The sequence below is a fragment of the Balaenoptera musculus genome, chromosome 15 (genome assembly GCF_009873245.2).
Source record: "Balaenoptera musculus isolate JJ_BM4_2016_0621 chromosome 15, mBalMus1.pri.v3, whole genome shotgun sequence".
NCBI classification, from domain to species: Eukaryota; Metazoa; Chordata; class Mammalia; order Artiodactyla; family Balaenopteridae; genus Balaenoptera; species Balaenoptera musculus.
This window is the reverse complement of record NC_045799.1, coordinates 42,494,084-42,516,964: the sequence shown is the minus strand read 5'-3', so window position 1 is coordinate 42,516,964 and position 22,881 is coordinate 42,494,084. Positions and strand designations below refer to the sequence as shown.

The 22,881-nt window shown below is 38.0% G+C and overlaps 1 protein-coding gene across 1 annotated transcript in view; it reads right to left on the bottom strand.

Moving 5' to 3' along the window:
• Window positions 1-1,249: 1,249 nt before the first annotated feature.
• The window catches only part of MACROD2 (mono-ADP ribosylhydrolase 2), a 1,985,747-nt gene continuing 1,964,115 nt past the window's right edge, over window positions 1,250-22,881 (bottom strand). Inside the window, exons 17-19 of the mRNA XM_036827001.1 lie at window positions 20,988-21,065; window positions 18,038-18,109; window positions 1,250-1,327 (exon numbers count right to left, since the gene is read on the bottom strand). Coding sequence (XP_036682896.1) covers window positions 18,048-18,109; window positions 20,988-21,065 — 140 coding nt within the window. The 3' untranslated portion in view covers window positions 1,250-1,327; window positions 18,038-18,047. The remainder of the gene's footprint in view (window positions 1,328-18,037; window positions 18,110-20,987; window positions 21,066-22,881) is intronic.

The window sequence follows — 22,881 nt, the reverse complement described above, 5'->3', positions numbered from 1 at the left end:
AGAAACAAACAGACTGGTCTTAGAGCCAGGGAGGCTGTGGGAATCAGGTGTCTTGCGTCCCGAGGCTTCTGTCCATGTTGGCCCTGGGATAGACATTTATGGCAACTTCTGACTTCCTCCTGGGCCCTTCACCCCTCACGCCCACTGTATCACTGACATCTTGGCTTATTAGTACTGCTGCTTCCCTTCAGTGTGCGCTGGGAGAGCGGCCTAGCCATCAAATTAGTCTTGGACTCAGCATGAACAAAAACACACCATGTAAAAGCAAACCAGGAAGCCAGAACTACAAGCAAGACCTCTAATTGCCTCTAACTTCAGATGAGAATCTGCTCTGTGGGTCATCAGTCCCTGGGTAAAGACAAGATGTTCTTTTATGAGAAGCACATATAGAGAGAGAGATTTCAAGTGGAACTTTTCATATTCATAGGCGGATGCTTGGATCCTAAATGCAGCAGCCCCCTGTCTCTTAACTAAAATGCCTAGAAAAGCGCCACCCCTTACAATTGTGTCACGAGTTACATCTCCCAGGGCGGCTCCATGTGAAGCCCTCCTGAACCAGGTGAGCTCTGCTGAAAGTCGGTGTCAGAGAAGAACTCACCTGCCGTCCTGCTACCAAGGAAGACCCGACGGCAGCCAGGGCCCACATTCCTTGTGATGCCTCCACGCTCTGCTCCGGGTTAAACTCTACTTCCACAATCCTCCTGACAACCACACGGAACAACACTGTACCTTGGGAATCCCTGAATAAAACACCATTTTTTAACTCATCGTCCTGACCTTTTTCCAAGTGATTTCTGATGGTTTTGCCTATTTTCTATCCTGCCTCCTTCATCCATGGATTCTACTAATACAGGGTTTGATGGTTCCTGAAATGCAGCCCGCAGCTTACCAAACAGTCACCTTCCTTCTCTTTCTTGGAAGAAACCACTGTACCAACCAGCTTTGTGAAATAACCGAGAAAGCAGACAGGAGCCAGGATACACATGTATGTCACACGTGCCACTGGGACCCTGGGGCAGAGTCGTGAGAGAAAAGACAGAAATGACAGGGATAGCGCCTGAAAGATGCATTCACGTGGGTCCCCCCACCAAATAAAACTTTTTTTTTTTCCTTTTTTTCTTTCTCTTTCTGCCGGTAAACAGAACAAAATGCGGCTGGAGAAATTAGAGCAAAGGATTCCCTATCCTTCCATGGGACTCGCCTCCCCCCACCCTCCCCCACAGGGTGCGCAGGTGTCTTTTTCCACCCCCCCGGGGCCAGAAGGCCTGCAATGCTGAGGACTGTCATTTACTTCCATTTCTTTGTTCCTTTGCTTCATCTTGTGCCCCTGCCGAAGATAAGGAGAAACCATTTGTTAGATTAAAAATAAGATATCTTCATAGGTTGAGCAAGGAATATCTTTTTCATACAGCCATTTAAATGCTTCTCACCCTTCAAATGTGCCTAGAAAGATCTTCTTTGACTATCCAAGAGCTTTGGATATCTGAGCTGTAATTGCAGGCACGGGGTATCTTTAAAGAGCATATAAATCACTGCTAATAAATGTACGTGACATTGACAACTTGCTTGGCTGATGGGGGTGATTAACTCAACTCTTCAAGGTATTCCTTGAGAAACCTAATCTTGAACCAATGTGTCCTCCCTTCTCAGCCCTTTCATGTGCTCCAGTTTCCAGGGCTCATCATAGAAACAATAATAATTTACATGACGCTGATTTGCAAAAGTCATTGATGGTCATCCCACCACTTTGAGATCTTATTAAGTAGGCATCTGCCGTGTTCTCCACTTGTGAAAGAACTCTAAGAAGATACCCTGCCTTAGAAGAACCTATAGGGAAATGCATAGATCTTAAGTATACTTCAAACAGTTTTGAAAAATGCATTTAACCCACATCATTCCCATTGGCCCAGAAAGTTCCCTTTTCAATTATTAACCCTACAACTGATCTGATTTCTATCGCCATAAATTACATCTCTTCAAGGAAGAATTGGAGATGATCTCTGAGCTAACTTTCTATTCTAGTGTCCTATGAATCTTTAAAAAAAATCCTTTGAGGTGTGTGTGTGTATAGAAAAGCAATATCATGCTCATTGTAGATAATATTTAAAATATCCAAAAGTAGACAAGCAAGGATCCTGCATAATGCCTCTATTGACAATAACTTCTGTAGTTAATATTATGGAGCATTTCCTTATATTATTTTTCCATATCTTTCATATGTATATACACAATCATACATTTTAATTTTAACAATTAAAATTGTAAACAGGAAGAACATTACAGACAACCTTAAAACATATCTAGAATATGTTCACTATCCAGATTTAATATGTGTTAATATTTTTCAAATTTCCTTGTGATCTTTATTTTACTTAAAAAAAATAAAACATTATGGGTAAATTAAAGTATTTACAGATAAATTAAAACTATTTCTCTTCCTTCCCAGAGATTACTGAATCCTGATATTAGTGTGAATCAACAACATGCATGTTTTTACACCTTTACATACATATATTTACAAATACAGACACAGTGGGAAGTATGTAGTGTCATCTTGTGTATTATAAAATGTACATAAATAGTAATTTTGTTTTACTCTGTTTTTAACCATTCGTCAATTATTATTGTTATAAATTTATAGTCAATATATATTTTGATGTTCCTTTGTGTTTGCCATTTTTCTTGGCTTGCAGTTGTTTCCTGCACACTACTCTTTCCTCTGGGCTCAATTTTCTTCTTACTGTTGTGCCTCCTTTAGTAGCTTTTAGAGAAAAGGTATGTGAGTAGCAAGTTTTTCTTTTTTCCTGAAAATGGCAGATATCATTTTCTTAAATGATAGTGAAACTAGTGAAGAACTCTATGTTGACAATTATTTTAATCCATGTTTTGAAGACTCAGAATTATTCCATTATCTTCTGACCTAAATTCTCGATCTTGGGAAGCTTGCTGTCTGTGCAATACCTATTTATTTATGGTTAACTCTCCTTTCCCTCTAATTGTTTTAATTTTTTTCTCATTGGTGTTCTGTAGTGCATAAGTGTGAATTTATTTTAAATATGTCCTTCTTGTAACTTATTGTTCTTCTTTTAACTTAAAATTTATTACTTTCATCAATTCTGATAAGTCCTTGCCAGTATCTTTTAAATACTATCAACCAGCTCCTTTTAGAGCTCTTGTTGAATACAAAATGTCTTGGTTATTCTCCATCTATCCCTTATGTCTCCTCATGTGTCATATATATTACTATATATTTACTTGCTTCTTCCAAATTGTTGTTAATTTTTCATAGTTTGCTTTTTTCTTACAGTTTTATATCTACTTTTTATCTTTTTCTGTCATTTAAATGTATATATTTTATAAAATCTTCAAAATTTTCTACTCTCAAGTTCTCATAGTGATAATCATCCTGTAATTTTACCTGCCAACTCTCATTCATGATGGATCATTTCCTTTTGTGTTTTGTAAGTCTTAAAATTGTAAACTCACCTTCAGAAATTTAATTCTTCTGTAGGAATACCAAGGGATAGTTTTACATTTCCATTTGCTAACTCTCCCAGGGATAACACTGGTCTATAATCTAATATTAAATTAATTTCTCAGTTTGTATATTAACGTATGACTTTGGATGGCATAAATTTGTGTTTCAAACGCATGGTGCATATATGTTTTCTACTTAGTATGGGAGCCTTTTTGTTTCCCCATGCAGCACCCTGGGCAGACTCAAGTCTCCTTGTTAATTTCTTGAGCTGGGTTATGACTTATTTATGTAGAGCTATCAATTTCAGCTCCTTACCTTGAGTGACCCAAGGTCCCAGGTGGGCATTAAAACCCAAGTCTCTAGCCTTAGAGCCTATCTCTGCACCAACAACCAAACTGCAGCCCTTGGGACTGCTGGATCTTCAGCTCACCAGATTATTGCGTTGCTGTTCAAATTCCTCTTCACTTCTGACACCTTAGCTTTCATGTCAGCTGAGCTATATATTTAAAAATATTTTTGTTATAGTTTATCTCTCATTTCTAAGCATTTGCATTGAGAGGGGTTCTGCATTTTTTCCCACCTTTTCAGTCACCTATTGCTACAAAACAAGCCACTCCAAAACATAGTGGCCCCAAAACTCATGATTTATCATCTGCTCCAGGTGTCATCCACTGGGGCCAGAACATCCAGAATGCCCTCTCACTGTCCAGAATCTCTCTCCATGTGGCCTTCCTCATTCTATAGCACAGCTTGAACTCCTTACAGGGTGGCTGGATTCCAGGAGTACAAAAATGGAAGTTACAAGGCCTCTTAAAGCCCAACCTAGAAGCCACACTTGGCCAGCCATGTTTCTCTAGAATCAAAAGTTCAGATTCTATAACCATCTTTACATGCCCTCAAATACTTGTTAAATTATTTTTACATTTGCACAGTGTTCTACTGATTCATTGAACTGTTCTCCTGTTGTCATTTATGATAGCCCTGATTTTTTACAATTATAAATTACACAACACTAAACATTCTTGTATTATGTCTTTGAACTCTAATTCTATTTCCATTTCATGGTATTTCTTTAATTTCCCTGGAGGTATGATGCATAGATCGAAAGCTTCTTTCTTCCTGTTGAACTACCAATAACGTCTACAGACCCAGCTGTGTAAATATTTCTATGGGAACTGATGACATTCCTTAGGTCATACTGTTCGTTATGACAACTGTGTTCAGAAATGCACTATTGTTTAGGGAACAGTATGGTATCATCAAAGAATTTTGTCCTGGAAGTATTTGAACTTCCATTGATCAGCTAAGTGACCCTGTGCAAGTCACTTTTCCTTCCTGGAGCTGAGGGACTGCAGCAAAGAGGTAAGGGAGGAGCCATGATACATGGTTTTGCAACAAAGTTAAACTAATTTTGAACTTTAAGTTTTGACAACTTATTCATTTGGGTAAAGGTATGTAGATAGATTCATGTTTATAGTCAAGGAAAATATTTTGACATTGACCAAGGAAAACATTTATTTTGGTGTTGCATCTAGATATTGATCACACAGAAAAATAATAGTGTCTGTAAGAAAAAAATCTAGACAATAAGTCTATAGTTTGTTGGCAGCAAAAGGGCAAAAGGTAAGGCAATACTGAAGAACTTGCATTTAAATTGTTCATGTTTAGTCTCAGTTAATTACTTCTTAATGTAAACTTCTCTACTGTATCATTTCTGCAGCTTAACAGGATAATTTTAAATACATAAACAAGGTTAAAAAAAAAGAAATGTTTTATAAGACCATGTTTGTATGAGTTTATATTTTTTAGCTGTCCTATGCTATACATGTATTGCACAAATGCTATTATATTTAGTTTTAAATGATGTTTAATTTTATTTATTTATTTATTTATTTATTTATGGCTGTGTTGGGTCTTCGTTTCTGTGCGAGGGCTTTCTCTAGTTGCGGCAAGTGGGGGCCACTCTTCATCGTGGTGCGCGGGCCTCTCACTATCGCGGCCTCTCTTGTTGCGGAGCACAGGCTCCAGACGCGCAGGCTCAGTAGTTGTGGCTCACGGGCCTAGCTGCTCCGCGGCATGTGGGATCCTCCTAGACCAGGGCTCGAACCCGTGTCCCCTGCACTGGCAGGCAGACTCTCAACCACTGCGCCACCAGGGAAGCCCCTTAAATGATGTTTAAAACTGTGATAGGAAGACAGCTGCCTGCTTTCACATGTTCTCAAACTTTAGTCTGCCACACTGCTGGGGCTTGAGCAATGTGTCTGCCACGATGCTGGTGCAACATGGGCTTCTGGGAGGGTGCAGCGGCCTACTGAGAAGATGCAGGGAAGATGAAGGGAGGTGTGAATTAAAAATGTTGCCTGCCTACACTGCCACCCTGATGGTGAGCCCTGAGGAGGCTCAGGATGCGAAAGAACAGGATAAAGGATACAAAAGTTAATGACCTCATGCTGTGTAGCCATGCCCATTGGGAAACCCACTCATCTTAATTAAAGCTTGCTCTGCTGGGGACACAAATAAGAACTGGCCATTCCATGATCTGAGCACTCTGGTGGTCTTATACCACTAGAGGGAAAACCTAAGACATGCAAGAGGAGCTGAAACAGCTTTGGGGCAAAACCTAGAGGAGTTAAGCTCACAAGCGGCACATTGCCCACCACATGATCATCGCTAGTGATTTTATTTCGACAAACCAACCTCTGAATGGGGAATAAAGCTTTCAAAACAAAAAGCAAAATGAACAACAGATTGTGAGCCTCCAACTAATAAATACCCTAGCCAGGTTTATATACCTACAAAACTGACCGACTTACCTGGGAATATCGTGCTCTGATAATGACTAAGAATGGGGCTCTTTTATTGCATATTCAGTTAAGTTAAAAAAAAAAAAAAAAGCCTGCTTGATAAAAAAAAAAAACATCTTTTCAGAATTCTGACCTTAAAGAAACAAAAGCCCTTCTAGGGGTAACTTGCATTTCTCTTCTTCTGTCTTTGAAATGTAAATGTTCTATCTGATCTTCTTTAGGCATTTGTGTGTGTGTGTGTGTGTGTGTGTGTGTGTGTCTCTAACAACCAAAAGAAGGTACACATATGGTATACATTTGTCATCCAATTGAATAGACTGGGGTCCTGAGCAGTCTTTTTTTTTCTGGCTGTGGGAACTCTCAGGGGCTTTTTGCCATCTAAACCTTTGGTGCGTTAGCCTGTACAACAAAGGCCTTTACTTTCTTAAACTATTTTGAGGAGTAAACTTTCTGGATCTTGTTTAGGTGGCATCTTTTGCATCTCTTCTGGGGAAGCCTCTTGTATCTTATTGGTTTGAGTCACTATTACGATATATCTCATTAATGGCCAGATGATGGTTCCTTTAAATTGGACTTCTGAATTGGTAAATTTTTAGAGTGCTCTCATTATAAACAGCCGTTTTATTGGTACTTATTAAAAAAGAAGGAAATTAAAGGGTGGAAAATATATCTAATGGTTAGTTTAAAACAAACAAGAAAAACTAGCTTGTGAACTTTTGCTTAATTATATTGTGGGATAGACATGTTTCACTGGGGAATGCTTCCCCTGCTTGGTATTACAAGACAGGGCATATAGATCTGCCTCTCAGGAAATATTAATTAAACATACTAAAGGAAACCAATAAGGCTACCTGAACTTTATAAAGTAAAAACTGGGAACTAATATTCAAGGGCTAATAATAATAAAATTAGTGATTTTGCTCTAGGTTTTAACTTGTGCACTCAGAAAGAGGGCCTTGTTGAAGGTCTTATGCAAGTTTTTAAAGGCATGATAAATTAAACCCTAAAGTCCTAGAACTCTTAAATTTCAGTTCAGTTGGCAATATTCTCACTGAAAAGCAAATTAAATAAAATATAGCTGGGCAAATCAATTTTTTAATATCATTTAGGTGACCAGTTCTTTGGGAATTAAAAGCAACTGTCTTTCTTTGCCTTGCATTAAATCTCTACAAATCAGAAATGTAAATACAGCCCACAATGACCTGAGACTGAACCTAATCAGCTCAACCAAGTAGAACCGGAAACCAAAGGCAAAAAAAGGGCAAAAGTGGCCCTTTTAAACTCCAACTGTTACTGAATGCAAGTTTGTGCACCTGGCACACAGTGAGGCCAAACAAACCAAAACATCAGTTTGAAGCAGAGAGAGGTTTATTGCAGGGCCAAGCAAGGAAAATGGGTGGCTCATGCCCAAAAATCCTGAACTCCCTGATGGTTTTGGGGGAGAAGTTTTTAAATAAATAGGCAAAATGTGGGGTGAGGGCTACAGGGTGTGTGACTTTCTTCCAACTGGTTGGTGGTGAGGTATTACGGTGGTGCTCCAGGAATCTTGTGCTCAGCCTGACATTACCATCCTCCACGTGGGTGAGGGCCTTAGTTCCTGCAGAAGAAACTCAAAGGCATTGTTATGTATATCCTTTGAAGGAGGAACCAGGATCCTGCTTTAATCTCTGCACTATTGTTTCTTGACTGCCCCTTCTTTGTTTCTGCATTGCCTCACTTCCCTGATGAGCAGCTGTTTGAATCTGCCCTTTGGAACAAAGGGAAGGGTCAAGGGAGGCTGAATGAAGCTTATTTCCTACAAACAAGAAATGGGGGACATGGAAAGGATTTGTACCCAGGAGGGCCCCACGAGTCCTGCTCAGTTTCAAAACTGCTGGGAAGGCTCTCTCAGCCAAAATCTAATTCATAGCCTCCTTAAGGGTTTATCAAGAATAAATACAAATCTTAAAGCCTTTTCCATAAATAGTAAAGCCTTAATCATCTGAGCAAGCAACTTTAATTTATTCCAGTTGTTCTTTATAAAGTAGTAAGCTTATATTGTACTATTTAATTCGTAACTAAGTTTTTAAAGTGAGGCTATGACATCTCCAGTTTTGTCTGTTTATATGTGTACATGTTATACATATGAGATGTGTCTACCTCTGGAAAATATCAAAATTAAACTTATAAAAGAGCTCTATTTAATTGACTTAAAAGTAAGTACTTACAAACTAAATATTTCTAAATATGAAAGAAACTGTCCAGAATGAATTTCGGGTTCACATGATCTAGAAAGTATTCAATATTATATGGTATTAAAGTTAGCTTAAGCTTGCTGGTTTATTGTACCTAGGTTTACTGAAGGTCAATACATGTTATTTCTGTTACAGAGTTTGTCAAAAACAACAAAAAATTAACTTGGTATGATGAAATTCTTATAAGTAGATTAAATAAGAGTTTTTGGGTGAACTCTTTAGAAATAATTATGTTTTAGGAATGTCTACTTGAAAATAATCTCTCCAAATATCTGGTAACTTGAAACTTTAGAATTGTGCTAAATTAAGTTAAATGATGAAAGTTTGTTGAATAGCTAGGTCATTCCCAAATAAAATAAGATACTGAAACAATTACTGAACCTTGGCTTCCCTTTAGAGAGTAACTAAAGGTGTTTAGAAATATTAATAAATGTTTGGTGCCACAATGAGATATTTTTATAAGAGAGCACATGTTTTTAGAAATTATTATTAGTATTTATGTTTGCCAAACTATAGAGTGCTAATGTGAGAAGACAGTTCATAATCGCTTACTTCTTAGTTTTCACTAGAAATTAAGGTTTTTAAGAGTTGAGGAGTTTAACATGTAATTAAAGCTAATAGAAATAATAAAGGAACCATTTCAGTAGGAAAGTAGGATGTGTGTTGTGAACAAAAGAAGGTATGAAAGATGGAATTGCATTTTGTTAAGGGAAAAGAAAGTAATTTTGTCCTAGAGCTGGTGGTTTCTAGATGTGGGGAAAATTGAGGGGCAAAATAATATGCATACAGAAAGGGGTGGAAAAGGAACCCTGAGAATAGAGTTTTGTTCATGGTCAGGATTGGCTGAATTTAGACTGAATTTAATTAGGTAGATGGATGGATTTTCTTGTTAAAAGTAAGCTGGTACAAGACTGGAGTTTCACTTTCTCTCTCTGTTAAGAAAACAAAGTTTTCTTGAAGTGCTGCTTTGGTAGCAGATTGTGTGAGCTTCTGCGCCTTTAAGTGATCTGTATTTACTTTTGAAATCTTTTGTCACTTTGGTTAAGTGAACAAGCTGTGGTCCTATTTGACCAAGTGTTTTAAAACTTTTTGATATTTTTGACAAACTTCCTATCAAGTTTTAATTAACGATCTTTCGACCTCCAGCTACCTTTAAAATGCTTCAGAGGGCCCCTAAGGCATCTCAGAGAAGAATATCAAACTAATTGGGCTTATGGTAAGTTAAATTACTTGAGAAACATTGTCAAGTAATTAGAGATGAACCTTAGGTTATATTTTATGCATAAATGTCATTAGTATAGATATCCCAAAACGTATATGAAATTCCTAAAAATCTGATATGCCCTGGTATAATGTTATCAGTCATAATTCTAGTTATTATCTTAAAAATGTTGTTATATGTCACAGAAATATCCAAGTTTCTTGTCAATTGCATTGTAATCATATCTTTAACCATGTCATTTTAAGTCTTGTTGTTTATAGACAATCATTGTTTTACTCTAATTTTATAAAATGAACTGCAAGAAAATTCATAAAAAGGATTTTTGATAAATATAAGTTTCTGATAACTTTTAGATCATACTGCTGAACTGGGTAAGAAATTACAAAACTCTAATGGAAAACCTGAAGACTTCATCCAGCTCATCAGGAATTAATTTTATTTTTTAAGTTTTAAAATTTTTTTACTGTCTCTCAAATTTCTTTGCTAGTGATACACAGAATACAAAAGGAATAGTTTGACAAGTTACAATCAGTTCAGTTTGGGATACAATGACTATGAGTCTGAAACTCCAAGAAGAGTCCTAGATATAGAATTAAGTTGATTTTTTTCATACAAAATTATCTAGCACAATATATTGATTAATCAATATAATGCCAATTTATAATAATACCAAGTTCTCTTTATATGTGGGTCATTTCTTGAGCACTCTGAACTGTTACATTGACATATAGTACTTGCCCACTCCCATGCCAACGTTACACTAGTTATTTTAAAAGTCTTGTTATTGCATAAATAAGTCTCCACACCTTATCACTACCACATCTTCTTCTTCCTCTTCAAAATTGTCTTGGCTGTTTTTGTTCTGGTTTTTTTTTTTTTATATACAGCAGGTTCTTATTAGTCATCAGTTTTATACACATCAGTGTATACATGTCAATCCCAATTGCACAATTCATCACACCCCCACCCCCATCCCCCTGCAGCTTTCCCCCTTTGGTGTCCATACGTTTGTTCTCTACATCTGTGTCTCAATTTCTGCCCTGCAAACAGGTTCATCTGTACCATTTTTCTAGGTTCCACATATATGCGTTAATATACGATATTTGTTTTTCTCTTTCTGACTTACTTCACTCTGTATGACAGTCTCTAGATCCATCCACGTCTCAACAAATGACCCAATTTCATTCCTTTTTATGGCTGAGTAATATTCCATTGTATATATGTACCACATCTTCTTTATCCATTCATCTGTTGATGGGCATTTAGGCTGCTTCCATGACTTGGCTATTGTAAATAGTGCTGCAGTGAACATTGGGGTGCATGTGTCTTTTGGAATTATGGTTTTCTCTGGGTATATGCCCAGTAGTGGGATTGCTGGGTCGTATGGTAATTCTATTTTTTGTTTTCTAAGGAATCTCCATACTGTTCTCCATAGTGGCTGTATCAATTTACATACCCATCAACAGTGCAAGAGGGTTCCCTTTTCTCCACACCCTCACCAGCATTTGTTGTTTGTAGATTTTCTGATGATGCCCATTCTAACTGGTGTGTGGTGATACCTCATTGTAGTTTTGATTTGCATTTCTCTAATAATTAGTGATGTTGAGCAGCTTTTCATGTGCTTCTTGGCCATCTGTATGTCTTCTTTGGAGAAATGTCTATTTAGGCCTTCTGCCCATTTTTGGATTGGGTTATTTGTTTTTTAATATTGAGCTGCATGAGCTCTTTTTTTTTAAGATTTATTTATTTGATTGATTGATTGATTGATTGATTGCTATGTTGGGTCTTCGTTTCTGTGCTAGGGCTTTCTCTAGTTGTGGCAAGCGGGGGCCACTCTTCATCGCGGTATGTGGGCCTCTCAGTATCGCGGCCTCTCTTGTTGCAGAGCACAGGCTCCAGACACGCAGGCTCAGTAGTTGTGGCTCACGGGCCCAGTCGCTCCGCGGCATGTGGGATCTTCCCAGACCAGGGCTCGAACCCGTGTCCCCTGCATTAACAGGCAGATTCTCAACCACTGCGCCACCAGAGAAGCCCATAAGCTCTTTATATATTTTGGAGATTAATCCTTTGTCTGTTGATTCGTTTGCAAATATTTTCTCCCATTTTGAGGGTTGTCTTTTCGTCTTGTTTATGGTTTCCTTTGCTGTGCAAAAGCTTTTAATTGCATTAGGTCCCATTTGTTTATTTTTGTTTTTATTTCTATTACTCTAGGAGGTGGATCAAAAAAGATCTTGCTGTGATTTATGTCAAAGGGTGTTCTTCCTATGTCTTCCTCTAAGAGTTTTATAGTGTCTGGTCTTACATTTAGGTCTTGAATCCATTTTGAGTTCATTTTTGTGTATGGTGTTAGGGAGTGTTCTAATTTCATTCTTTTACATGTAGCTGTCCAGTTTTCCCAGCACCACTTATTGAAGAGGCTGTCTTTTCTCCGTTGTATATCCTTGCCTCCTTTGTCATAGATTAGTTGACCATAGGTGCATGGGTTTATCTCTGGGCTTTCTATCTTCTTCCATTGATCTGTTTCTGTTTTTGTGCCAGTACCATATTGTCTTGATTACTGTAGCTTTGTAGTATAGTCTGAAGTCAGGGAGTCTGATTCCTCCAGCTCCGTTATTTTCCCTCAAGACTGCTTTGGCTATTCGGGGTCTTTTGGGTCTCCATACAAATTTTAAGATTTTTTGTTCTAGTTTCATTAAAAATGCCATTGGTAATTTGATAGGGATTGCATTGAATCTGTAGATTGCTTTGGGTAGTATAGTCATTTTCACAATATTGATTCTTCCAATCCAAGAACATGGTATATCTATCCATCTGTTGGTGTCATCTTTAATTTCTTTCATCAGTGTCTTATAGTTTTCTGCATACAGGTCTTTTGTCTCCCTAGGTAGGTTTATTCCTAGGTATTTTATTCTTTTTGTTGCAATGGTAAATGGGAATGTTTCCTTAATTTCTCTTTCAGGTTTTTCATCATTAGTGTATAGGAATGCAAGAGACTTCTGTGCATTAATTTTGCATCCCACAACTTTACCAAATTCATTGATTAGCTCTAGTAGTTTTCTGGTGGCATTTTTAGGATTCTCTATGTATACTATCATGTCATCTGCAAACAATGACAGTTTTACTTCTTCTTTTCCAATTTGTAGTCCTTTTATTTCTCTTTCTTCTCTGATTGCCATGGCTAGGACTTCCAAAACTATGTTGAATAATAGTGGTGAGAGTGGACAACCTTGTCTTCTTCCTGATCTTGGAGGAAATGCTTTCAGTTTTTCTCCATTGAGAATGATGTTTGCTGTGGGTTTGTCATATATGGCCTTTATTATGTTGAGGTAGGTTCCCTCTATGCCCACTTACTGGAGAGTTTTTCTCATAAATGGGCATTGAATTTTGTCAAAAGATTTTTCTGCATCTATTGAGATGATCATATGGTTTTTATTCTTCAATTTGTTAATGTGGTGTATCACATTGATTGGTTTGTATATATTGAAGAATCCTTGCATCCCTGGGATAAATCCCACTTGATCATGGTGTATGATCCTTTTAATGTGTTGTTGGATTCTGTTTGCGGGTTTTTTGTTGAGGATTTTTGCATCTATATTCATCAGTGATATTGGTCTGTAATTTTCTTTCTTTGTAGTATCTTTGTCTGGTTTTGGTATCAGGGTGATGGTGGCCTCATAGAATGAGTTTGGGAGTGTTCCTTCCTCTACAATTTTTTGGAAGAGTTTGAGAAGGATGGGTGTTAGCTCTTCTCTAAATGTTTGATTGATAGAATACACCTTTGAAGCCATTGATCTTTGCTATTGTTTTCTTTGTTTCTATTTCATTTATTTCTGCTCTGATGTTTATGATTTCTTTCCATCTTGCTAACTTGGGGTTTTGTTTGTTCTTCTTTCTCTAGTTCCTTTAGGTGTAAGGTTAGATTGTTTACTTGAAATTTTTCTTGTTTCTTGAGGTAGGCTTGTGTAGCTATAAACTTCCCTCTTAGAACTGCTTTTGCTGCATCCCATAGGTTTTGGATCATTGTTTTTTCATTGTCATTTTTCTCTAGGTATTTTTTTATTTCCTCTTTGATTTCTTTAGTGATCTCTTGGTTATTTAGTAACGTACTGTTGTTTAGCCTCCATGTGTTTGTGTTTTTTTACGTTTTTTTCCCTGTAATTCATTTCTAATTTCATAGCGTTGTGGTCAGAAAAGATGCTTGATATGATTTCAATTTTCTTAAATATACTGAGGCTTGATTTGTGACCCAAGATGTGATCTATCCTGGAGAATGTTCCGTGTGCACTTGAGAAGAAAGTGTAATCTGCTGTTTTTGGATGGAATGTCCTATAAATATCAATTAAATCTATCTGGTCTATTGTGTCATTTAAAGCTTCTGTTTCCTTATTTATTTTCATTTTGGATGATCTGTCCATTGGTGTATGTGAGGTGTTAAAGTCCCCCACTATTATTGTGTTACTGTCGATTTCCTCTTTTATAGGTGTTAGCAGTTGCCATATGTATTGAGGTGCTCCTATGTTGGATGCATATATATTTATAATTGTTTTATCGTCTTCTTGGATTGATCCCTTAATCATTATGTAGTGTCCTTCCTTGTCTCTTGTAACATTCTTTATTTTAAAGTCTATTTTTTCTGATATGAGTATTGCTACTCCAGCTTTCTTTTGATTTCCCTTTGCACGGAATATCTTTTTCCATTCCCTCACTTTCAGTCTGAATGTGTCCCTAGGTCTGAAATGGGTCTCTTGTAGACAGCATATATATGGGTCTTGTTTTTGTATCCATTCAGCAAGCCTGTGTCTTTTGATTGGAGCGTTTAATCCATTCACATTTAAGGTAATTATCTATATATATGTTCCTATGACCATTTTCTTAATTGTTTTGGGTTTGTTTTTGTAGGTCCTTTTCTTCTCTTGTGTTTCCCACTTAGAGAAGTTCCTTTAGCATTTGTTGTAGACCTGGTTTGGTGGTGCAGAATTCTCTTAGCTTTTGCTTGTCTGTAAAGCTTTTGATTTCTCCATCGAATCTGAATGAGATCCTTGCTGGGTAGAGTAATCTTGGTTGTAGGTTCTTCCCTTTCATCACTTTAAGTATATCATGCCACTCCCTTCTGGCTTGTAGAGTTTCTGCTGAGAAATCAGCTGTTAACCTTATGGGAGTTCCCTTGTATGTTATTTGTTGTTTTTCCCTTGCTGCTTTCAATAATTTTTCTTTGTCTTTAATCTTTGCCAGTTTGATTACTATGTGTCTCGGTGTGTTTCTCCTTGGGTTTATTCTGTATGGGACTCTCGTGGCTATTTCCTTTCCCATGTTAGGGAAGTTTTCGACTATAATCTCTTCAAATATTTTCTCTGGTCCTTTCTCTCTCTCTTCTGCTTCTGGGACCCCTGTAATGCAAATGTTGTTGCGCTTAATGTTGTCCCAGAGGTCTCTTAGGCTGTCTTCATTTCTTTTCATTCTTTTTTCTTTATTCTGTTCTATGGCAGTGAATTCCACCATTCTGTCTTCCAGGCCACTTATCCGTTCTTCTGCCTCAGTTATTCTGCCATTGATTCCTTCTAGTGTAGTTTTCAGTTATTGTATTGTTTATCTCTGTTTGTTTGTTCTTTAATTCTTCTAGGTCTTTGTTAAAAATTTCTTGCATCTTCTCCATCTTTGCCTCCATTCTTTTTCCTATGTCCTGGGTCATCTTCACTATCATTATTCTGAATTCTTTTTCTGGAAGGTTGCCTATCTCCACTTCATTTAGTTGTTTTTCTGGGGTTTTTATCTTGTTCCTTCATCTGGTACATAGCCCTCTGCCTTTTCATCTTGTCTATCTTTCTGTGAATGTGGTTTTTGTTCCACAGGCTGCAGGATTGTAGTTCTTCTTGCTTCTGCTGTCTGCCCTCTGGTGGATGCGGCTATCTAAGAGGCTTGTGCAAGTTTCCTGATGGGAAGGACTGGTGGTGGGTAGAGCTGTCTGTTTCTCTGGTGGGCAGAGCTCAGTAAAACTTTAATCCACTTGACTGCTGATGGGTGGGGCTGGGTTCCCTCCCTGTTGGTTGTTTGTTTGGCCTGAGGCAACCCAACACTGGAGCCTACCTGGGCTCTTTGGTGGGGCTACTGGCAGACTCTGGGAGCGCTCACGCCAAAGAATACTTCCCAGAACTTCTGCTGCCAGTGTCCTTGTCCTCACAGTGAGACACAGCCACCCCCCACCTCTGCAGGAGACCCTCCAACACTAGCAGGTAGGTCTGGTTCAGTCTCTATGGGGTCACTTCTCCTTCCCCTGGGTCCTGATGCACACACTACTTTGTGTGTGCCCTCCAAGAGTGGCGTCTCTGTTTCCCCAAGTCTTGTTGAAGCCCTGCAATCAAATCCCACTAGCCTTCAAAGTCTGATTCTCTAGGAATTCCTCCTCCTGTTGCCGGACCCCCAGGTTGGGAAGCCTGACGTGGGGCTCAGAACCTTCACTCCAGTGGGTGGACTTCTGTGGTATAAGTGTTCTCCAGTCTGTGAGTCACCCACCCAGCAGTTATGGGATTTGATTTTACTGTAATTGCGCCCCTCCTACCGTCTCACTGTGGCTTCTCCTTTGTCTTTGGATGTGGGGTATCTTTTTTGATGAGTTCCAGTGTCTTCCTGTTGATGATTGTCCAGCAGCTAGTTGTGATTATGGTGTTCTCACAATAGGGAGTGAGAGCATGTCCTTGTACTCTACCATCTTGGTTCAGGACCTCATCAGGAATTAATTAAGTGCTAAATATAATTCATAATTTTATGACTTTCTGAAATATACTTCTAAAAGTTTTTTTTTTCTAGAAAAAAATCTTTTCTCTTCTGCTATGACCTACACGTTGATAAAGTATACCTTTGTAAACAAAGATGAAACATTTACCTTTTTCTCTCTACCTGATCCTTCTAGAATTTGGCTTCTCCAGGTAGCTCTCCTGTGGACTTGATGGTTTATTGCAACCAGATTACTACTAGTTATACTAATCATAATAATTTCTTCTTTTTTGCTTCCAAATGCTGGTTGAATTTATGACCAAGGGGAAGCACTGTGAATGAAAAATGTTGCCTGCCATATTCTGTCGCTCCATGGTAAGCCCTCAGCCACTGCAGCCGTCCCTAATGGTGCACTCCGAGGGGACTCAGGATGGGAAAGAACAGGATACTGGCCCCAGATTGCTAAGCTGCATATCAAAGGAATGATTCCAAAGAGCCCAGATTCTTGCATCTTCCCATAGGTAGAAAAGGGCTAAATTCATTAACTTTAGATATCTGGTTTTCTTTAAGTAGCAGTAATCTTTTGATGTTCCGACTACCTTGTCTTTGTTGTAAAACTCCTATAGTTCCTGCTTCCCCCCTTACCTCTTCAGAGCAGTCCTGCAGAGCTATCCTGGGCTTGAAGTCCTCAGAAGGTCCACCGAATAAAACATAATTAATTCTCAACTTTTAGGTTGTGCATTTTTTTTTCAGTCGACAGAGGCAATGGTGTCAACACATTTGTGTCTTGCCCCGGATGACGCACAATTCATTTATCCCATAGTTTTTTTCACAGCTTAGTATTTTAAGCTAGGAATCAGAATAGCTAGGCTGGCTTCTTTTCTCTAATTCTTCTCTCCAGCCCTCAAGATACAAAAAAGGATTACAGACCACTCATTATTCTAGATATACTTCAGTCTTAGCTGAGTGATTTAGAATGTTGGTCTGGAAAAAACTCCTAAACATCATCTGGCCCCATTTATGTTCCGTGGAATTCCCTGAGGCTCATTCAACTCAACAAACCTTTGTGTAGAGGTGCAGGTCCACACGTAGTGGTGTGAGAGGACGGGACATAAGGCAGGCTTCTATCAGCCCAAATACACTCAAATGCCTTTCACGTTCTCCAGGGCAAAGATTTAGTGTTAGACTTAAAAACAGATATACTAAACAACTCAGCAGGTAACTTCTGGAAAAGCAATGCTTCAGAATCAGCTTGGGGTTGCTGAAATAATTTGATCACTCCAGGAAGCCAGGAGGTGAGATGGGTGGAAAAATTTTTTTCTTGTCATCAAAGCTCAGAAAACCAGGGTATTGCATGATCTGGATATGCTGTAGATTATCTTTTTCCTTTAAAGATGGTAAGTTTCTTACAATGTGTTATTTGGTATAAAGATTTTAAAAGTTTAGCCTGAGGCTAAACATTTAAACGTTTAAAAGTTCTATCCATGGGACTGGATAGAACTGAGGGAAATCCAACATGCCTTTTACAAACAGTTTCTATGGCTGGCCCATTTAATCAATTGAAAATCTTGTAACAGAGGCAACTTACCTATTATTAGTTAATCTTCTTGCTGACTCTCTGTTGGGTCATTTACACTGTCAACCTGATTATTCATTTCAACTGGAACCAGAAAGGAAAACAAAAAGGTTAAATATTTGTTAAACCCAAATCTCTTAAACATATTAAAATGGCCTGTGTATTGTTACATTCCTCATTTCCTATCTTGTACTTCTTTCAGTCTGTTTTCATTCATTCAAGATTTGGGGACCACTCTTACAGATTTTTACTGGTGGGGGAATGGGGAGGGCAGAGTTGCTTCTTTACTAAACTGTAGGAGCTGAGCTGTCATTTCATAGCAGATTTTTGGGTTGATATTTTGTGTGTATTTATTACCATCCTTAGGTAAATTCAAAGGCCTTAATAGATGTCTAAGAAAATAAAGAGAAAACAAAGCAAACCAGATCATCGACATGCAGAGAGGTAAGCAGCTCCCTCTAAAACAGCAATGCCAGTAGGCCTGCTTGGTTTGCCAGGTCTTCAGTTTTGAAATTCAAAACTGACGCTGTAAACTTGCCAGTGGGTGCACTGGCAGTGGACACCATGAAATAGAAAAGCAAAACATCTAACCAGATCGCACAGCAAAGGTAAAACGTGTGCTTTTACTTTACCGTGTGTTCTATGTAAGCATTTGCATACAAATAGCACACATAATTAATTAATGCCATTGTCCAGAAGGAGCCCAAGCAGGCATAGCAGACACTGGAAATTTTCAAGGGTCAGTAGGTTTAATTAGATTGGTATTTTTAAAGCATCAAAGCCCATATTATAAACCGAGAGACTTAATATACAGATGAACGATGGCTAGGCCAAACATAACAATAGATTTCTGACTTCAGACCTTTGAAGCAAGCAGCTCAGAATGGTCAGGACTTGGTCTGTGACTGCCAGCTTTCCTGTATTTTACTCCATGCTCCCAACACAGGACCAGCCAGGGAAAGCCAAATATGTTCCCAAACCAATCAGCCACTTCTAGTTAGCCCAAGTGCAGCTTCCCCTTACCAACAACCTCCAATCAAGGATGCTTGAAGTCTTCCCTCTTGTTAGAAGTTCCCTACTTCCCTCCCTGCCTTTGAGTTGGCCAAACACAAGTGATAATGGCTGTGTGACACCCATGCTTTGGTAAGCTCTGAATAAGTAACCTCTGTTTGTTGTCATTTGGATAGTCTTCATTTGTTCGAACAAAAGCAACAATCCACATCTCTTTTTCTTGAACAGGAAACTCGATTAAAGTAAAACAGTGGCAGGTGCTGGATTTCACATTCCAAAGAGACTTGAAAGAGGGAATGACATTGGATGGCAGCCCACCCAACTCTCTCTCAAAGAGGAAGGTTTTAAAAGCAGGTCTCTTTGTTCCTCCTGCAAACTAGCCTCGGTTTCTAATGATGTGTGAGCCCATTCTTTACCCCAGGTATAAACTGGCCAGTTACAGGAAGTATACCTCTAAAAAAAGAATAATGTATGCACTTTCTATCCTGGTCTGCAAAAATATGGGTGAGTGTTCCTTTTCTGTTCCTTCCTCCAACCCAAGGGTCCCTAGTTCCAAAATCTAATAAGTGTTTGTTAGTATGAAAAGCATTTCATGATCAAATAAGTTTGGGAAAAGCAATGTTAAATGATGTTAGGAAGTTTCTTTACAGCTGAGACTTTGGAGAGCCTGGACTATGCATGGCAAATCTCCAAGTGAGGACTAAAACTCAGTATTTCCCACATTTGTCTCCCTTTTATTCATTGAGCATTGCATGGACCTGGTATTCTTTGGAACATGCTTTGCAGAGAACTAGTTAAGAACCATGCCTATAATGTCACAGCAAGGCTGGGGCAGGTTTCATTCAACTGAGCATGACCAACACGGGGTGGCTGTTAATGGATGAATCTGGGGTTTAAAAACATTATTCCCCTAGATAAAGCATGCCCAGGGGTTAAAAAAAAAAATCAGTTTGTATTGGGTGTAAGATAGGCTTAAGGATGTATTGTAGAACATGGGGAATATAGCCAATATTTTGTAATAACTATAAATGGAAAGTGACCTTTAAAAAATTGTATGAATTTTTTTAAAAAATCAAAAAAGTACTTAATTAAAAAATCAGTTGGTGCAGAAGGGCTTATAATTAAGGGAGGCAATTAAGGTGAGGGCAAGACTTGTAGCAGGGTGGAATGCATGGTATAGGAAACCATTTAAAACCACCAAGTAACTTCTACCAGTGGCTGACATTTTCCCAAGGTCATTATCAACTCAAAGTAATTGGCTTTTTTTTTTTTTTTTTGTGGCTAAAATAATAACCCAGACAACAAGATATATATAAACAGTTGATCACTGACCAATAATTCTGGTTCTCTTAAGCTCTGTGGCCAAGTGGAGTTAAATATTTAGAAATCATGTGTGCTCAAATAGTTGTTTTTCTAAATGATGATATTTCAAAGTGTTTCCAGTATCATTGTGCAGGGGCAAGGCTATACTATTCCTGAGGTTCACAATTTCTAGATGCCTTCAAAATGAGATGTGACTAAAAAAAGGTTTTTGTAAATTTATTTATAAAGTACTTTTAAAGACTCACTGTGTTTTTGGTCAAGCCATCTGATGTGTGATACAGTGAGGTGAAGTGATGAAGGTCCAAGACTAACCTTAGCCCAAACTCAAGCCAGTGCTCCTCTGAACGCTGAGTGCTTCCATAAAGTTCACCAGCTAGACTTCAGTGTAGCCTTGGAATTACCCACTGTTTCCTTGGTATTGGGAAGTAAGATTAAACTGAGGCACATGCTGTTTTTTAAAAAAGGCTGCCAATTTTGTTAGTTCCCAGTAGAAAATGGTTTTTGAACTTTACCTCGTTCAAACTGAATATGTTGACTCATAGAATAGACAGCTCCCTTAATCCTAGATTACACAGAGAAAATGTGCCAGATTTGTAGTTTGCGTGACTCAAATAGCTCAGCAACTTACCGTCAGGACTTGTAGAATGTTCTGTGTCACCAGAGCCTTCACTTTTCACAGGAACTCTAGGTGTGTCCTCGCCTTGAGCTGAAAAAGAAGATAGTCCTTGATTAATAGAAAATTAGAACAGCCTGACTGCCAATTGTTCTGTCACCCTCCATTGCCCTCTTAAGTTTAAAAATACTCCTGGGATTGAACTTCTTTTGCAGAAAAGCTTAAAGGAGCAAATAGTAGGTTGAGTTGCTTGAATACTTTAATGCTGTCATATTCTAAATTCTCTTTAATTTGTGAGATAATCACATACATACATGCACAATTTCTCAAATTAGAAAGCTGGTTACATGAAAGCAGCAAAACTTGGTTTAATCAGAACAATCCACAATTTGAATTTGGGGAAATATGTGTGTGTGAGTTTATGTAGCTTAAACTTTGAAGAGAATGAAAAAAGAAAACCTATTTTGCCTCAGGCATGCCTGAAAGCTGAAAGATTCATTCTCCTGGCAGTGAAGGTAAAACACAAATAAATGGCTCAGTTGCTCCCCTAGAAGACCTCAGATGCTGCCATTTTGGATTGCTGAGAATCCCGTCTTTAGTGAATTTCTGTTGTAATTGTCCTCTATTTACATAGTTTCATAAGGCTTGTCATCCACTCGCTGTGGCTGAAGCTATATAACATGCTTAAATGGAGTCGTAAGGAGACTGTTTTTCTTGTTTCTCATGATCTGATATTTGTACATATGGAAAAAGTGATCACTATAATAAGTCTAGTTAACATTCATATTATTGTGAGAAAATTTACAGATAGTCAAAAGGACAATAATCTCTTACTTCTTGGTTAAATATCTATTATGTTTTCACAGCTTGAAGAGCCAGGGCATTTGAAAATACAAATATATAAAATACTAGATGAGTTCATAACTTCAAAGTTTTTATTGTTTCTGTACTTTTTTTAAACAAAAGATTAAATTCAGTTTCATTACATGAATACCTATTGAGTCCAGAGTATGTTCAATTTGACCTTCCTGTTAGTGAGGATGAAGCAAGGCTAGGAAAGATCCAGTGTATAATCTCTTCAAAGGAAGATACCTTTAACTTGCACTCTTGGTAATGATTTACTGAAGCTGAGAATCAAGAAGTAAGACTCAAGAAGTAAGGTGACTAATCTTTGAGCCTGGGTGGACGGAAGGTAGGAAGGTCAGTACTTGATGATATATAAAACAAGCAAAGTGAAGGGAGGTGAAGAGAGTCATTTTAGATTTGAAGACTGAAGCAGAGGGTCATTTAAGTGGAGATGCCAAACAAGTTTTGCATCTAATGCTGAGGAAGGAAACTGAGAATTAGGCATGTGGGAATTTGGGAGATGTCCATGTAGAATAATATCATATTGTTGATGACAAGAGAGTGGATGAGAAAAGTCAGGAAAGGGATAACATAAGAAAACATGACTCATGGGTACCCAAGTCCTACAAGGACAACATGAAAGTGACTGTGCCCATGAGTTCTTTTCACGAGCTCCTGAGGATGAGGTTGGGAAAATGAAAACAAAACTTGGAACTTCCAGCTGGACTTAACCATGTCATATCTTTTCTCACTCTGTCAATTCTAGAAAATAGACCATTTTTCAATTGCTCATCAACATGTTCCTTACAGACACAATTACAGAAGAAACTACTGATGGAGTTTTCTAAGCTTGGGAGCAGGAAATCTTTGCTAGTATGCCTCAAAACAGAAGTAGTTAGAAAAAATGGAACTATTTGACCTTATATAAACACAAACTTATGGGTGGAAAAGCTACCATAAGAAATGTTTAAAAAAAGAAATATTACCAGTTTAGGAAAAATATTTATACCTTTTATCATAGACAAAGGGTTAATATCTTTGATATATAAAGTACTTCTAAACA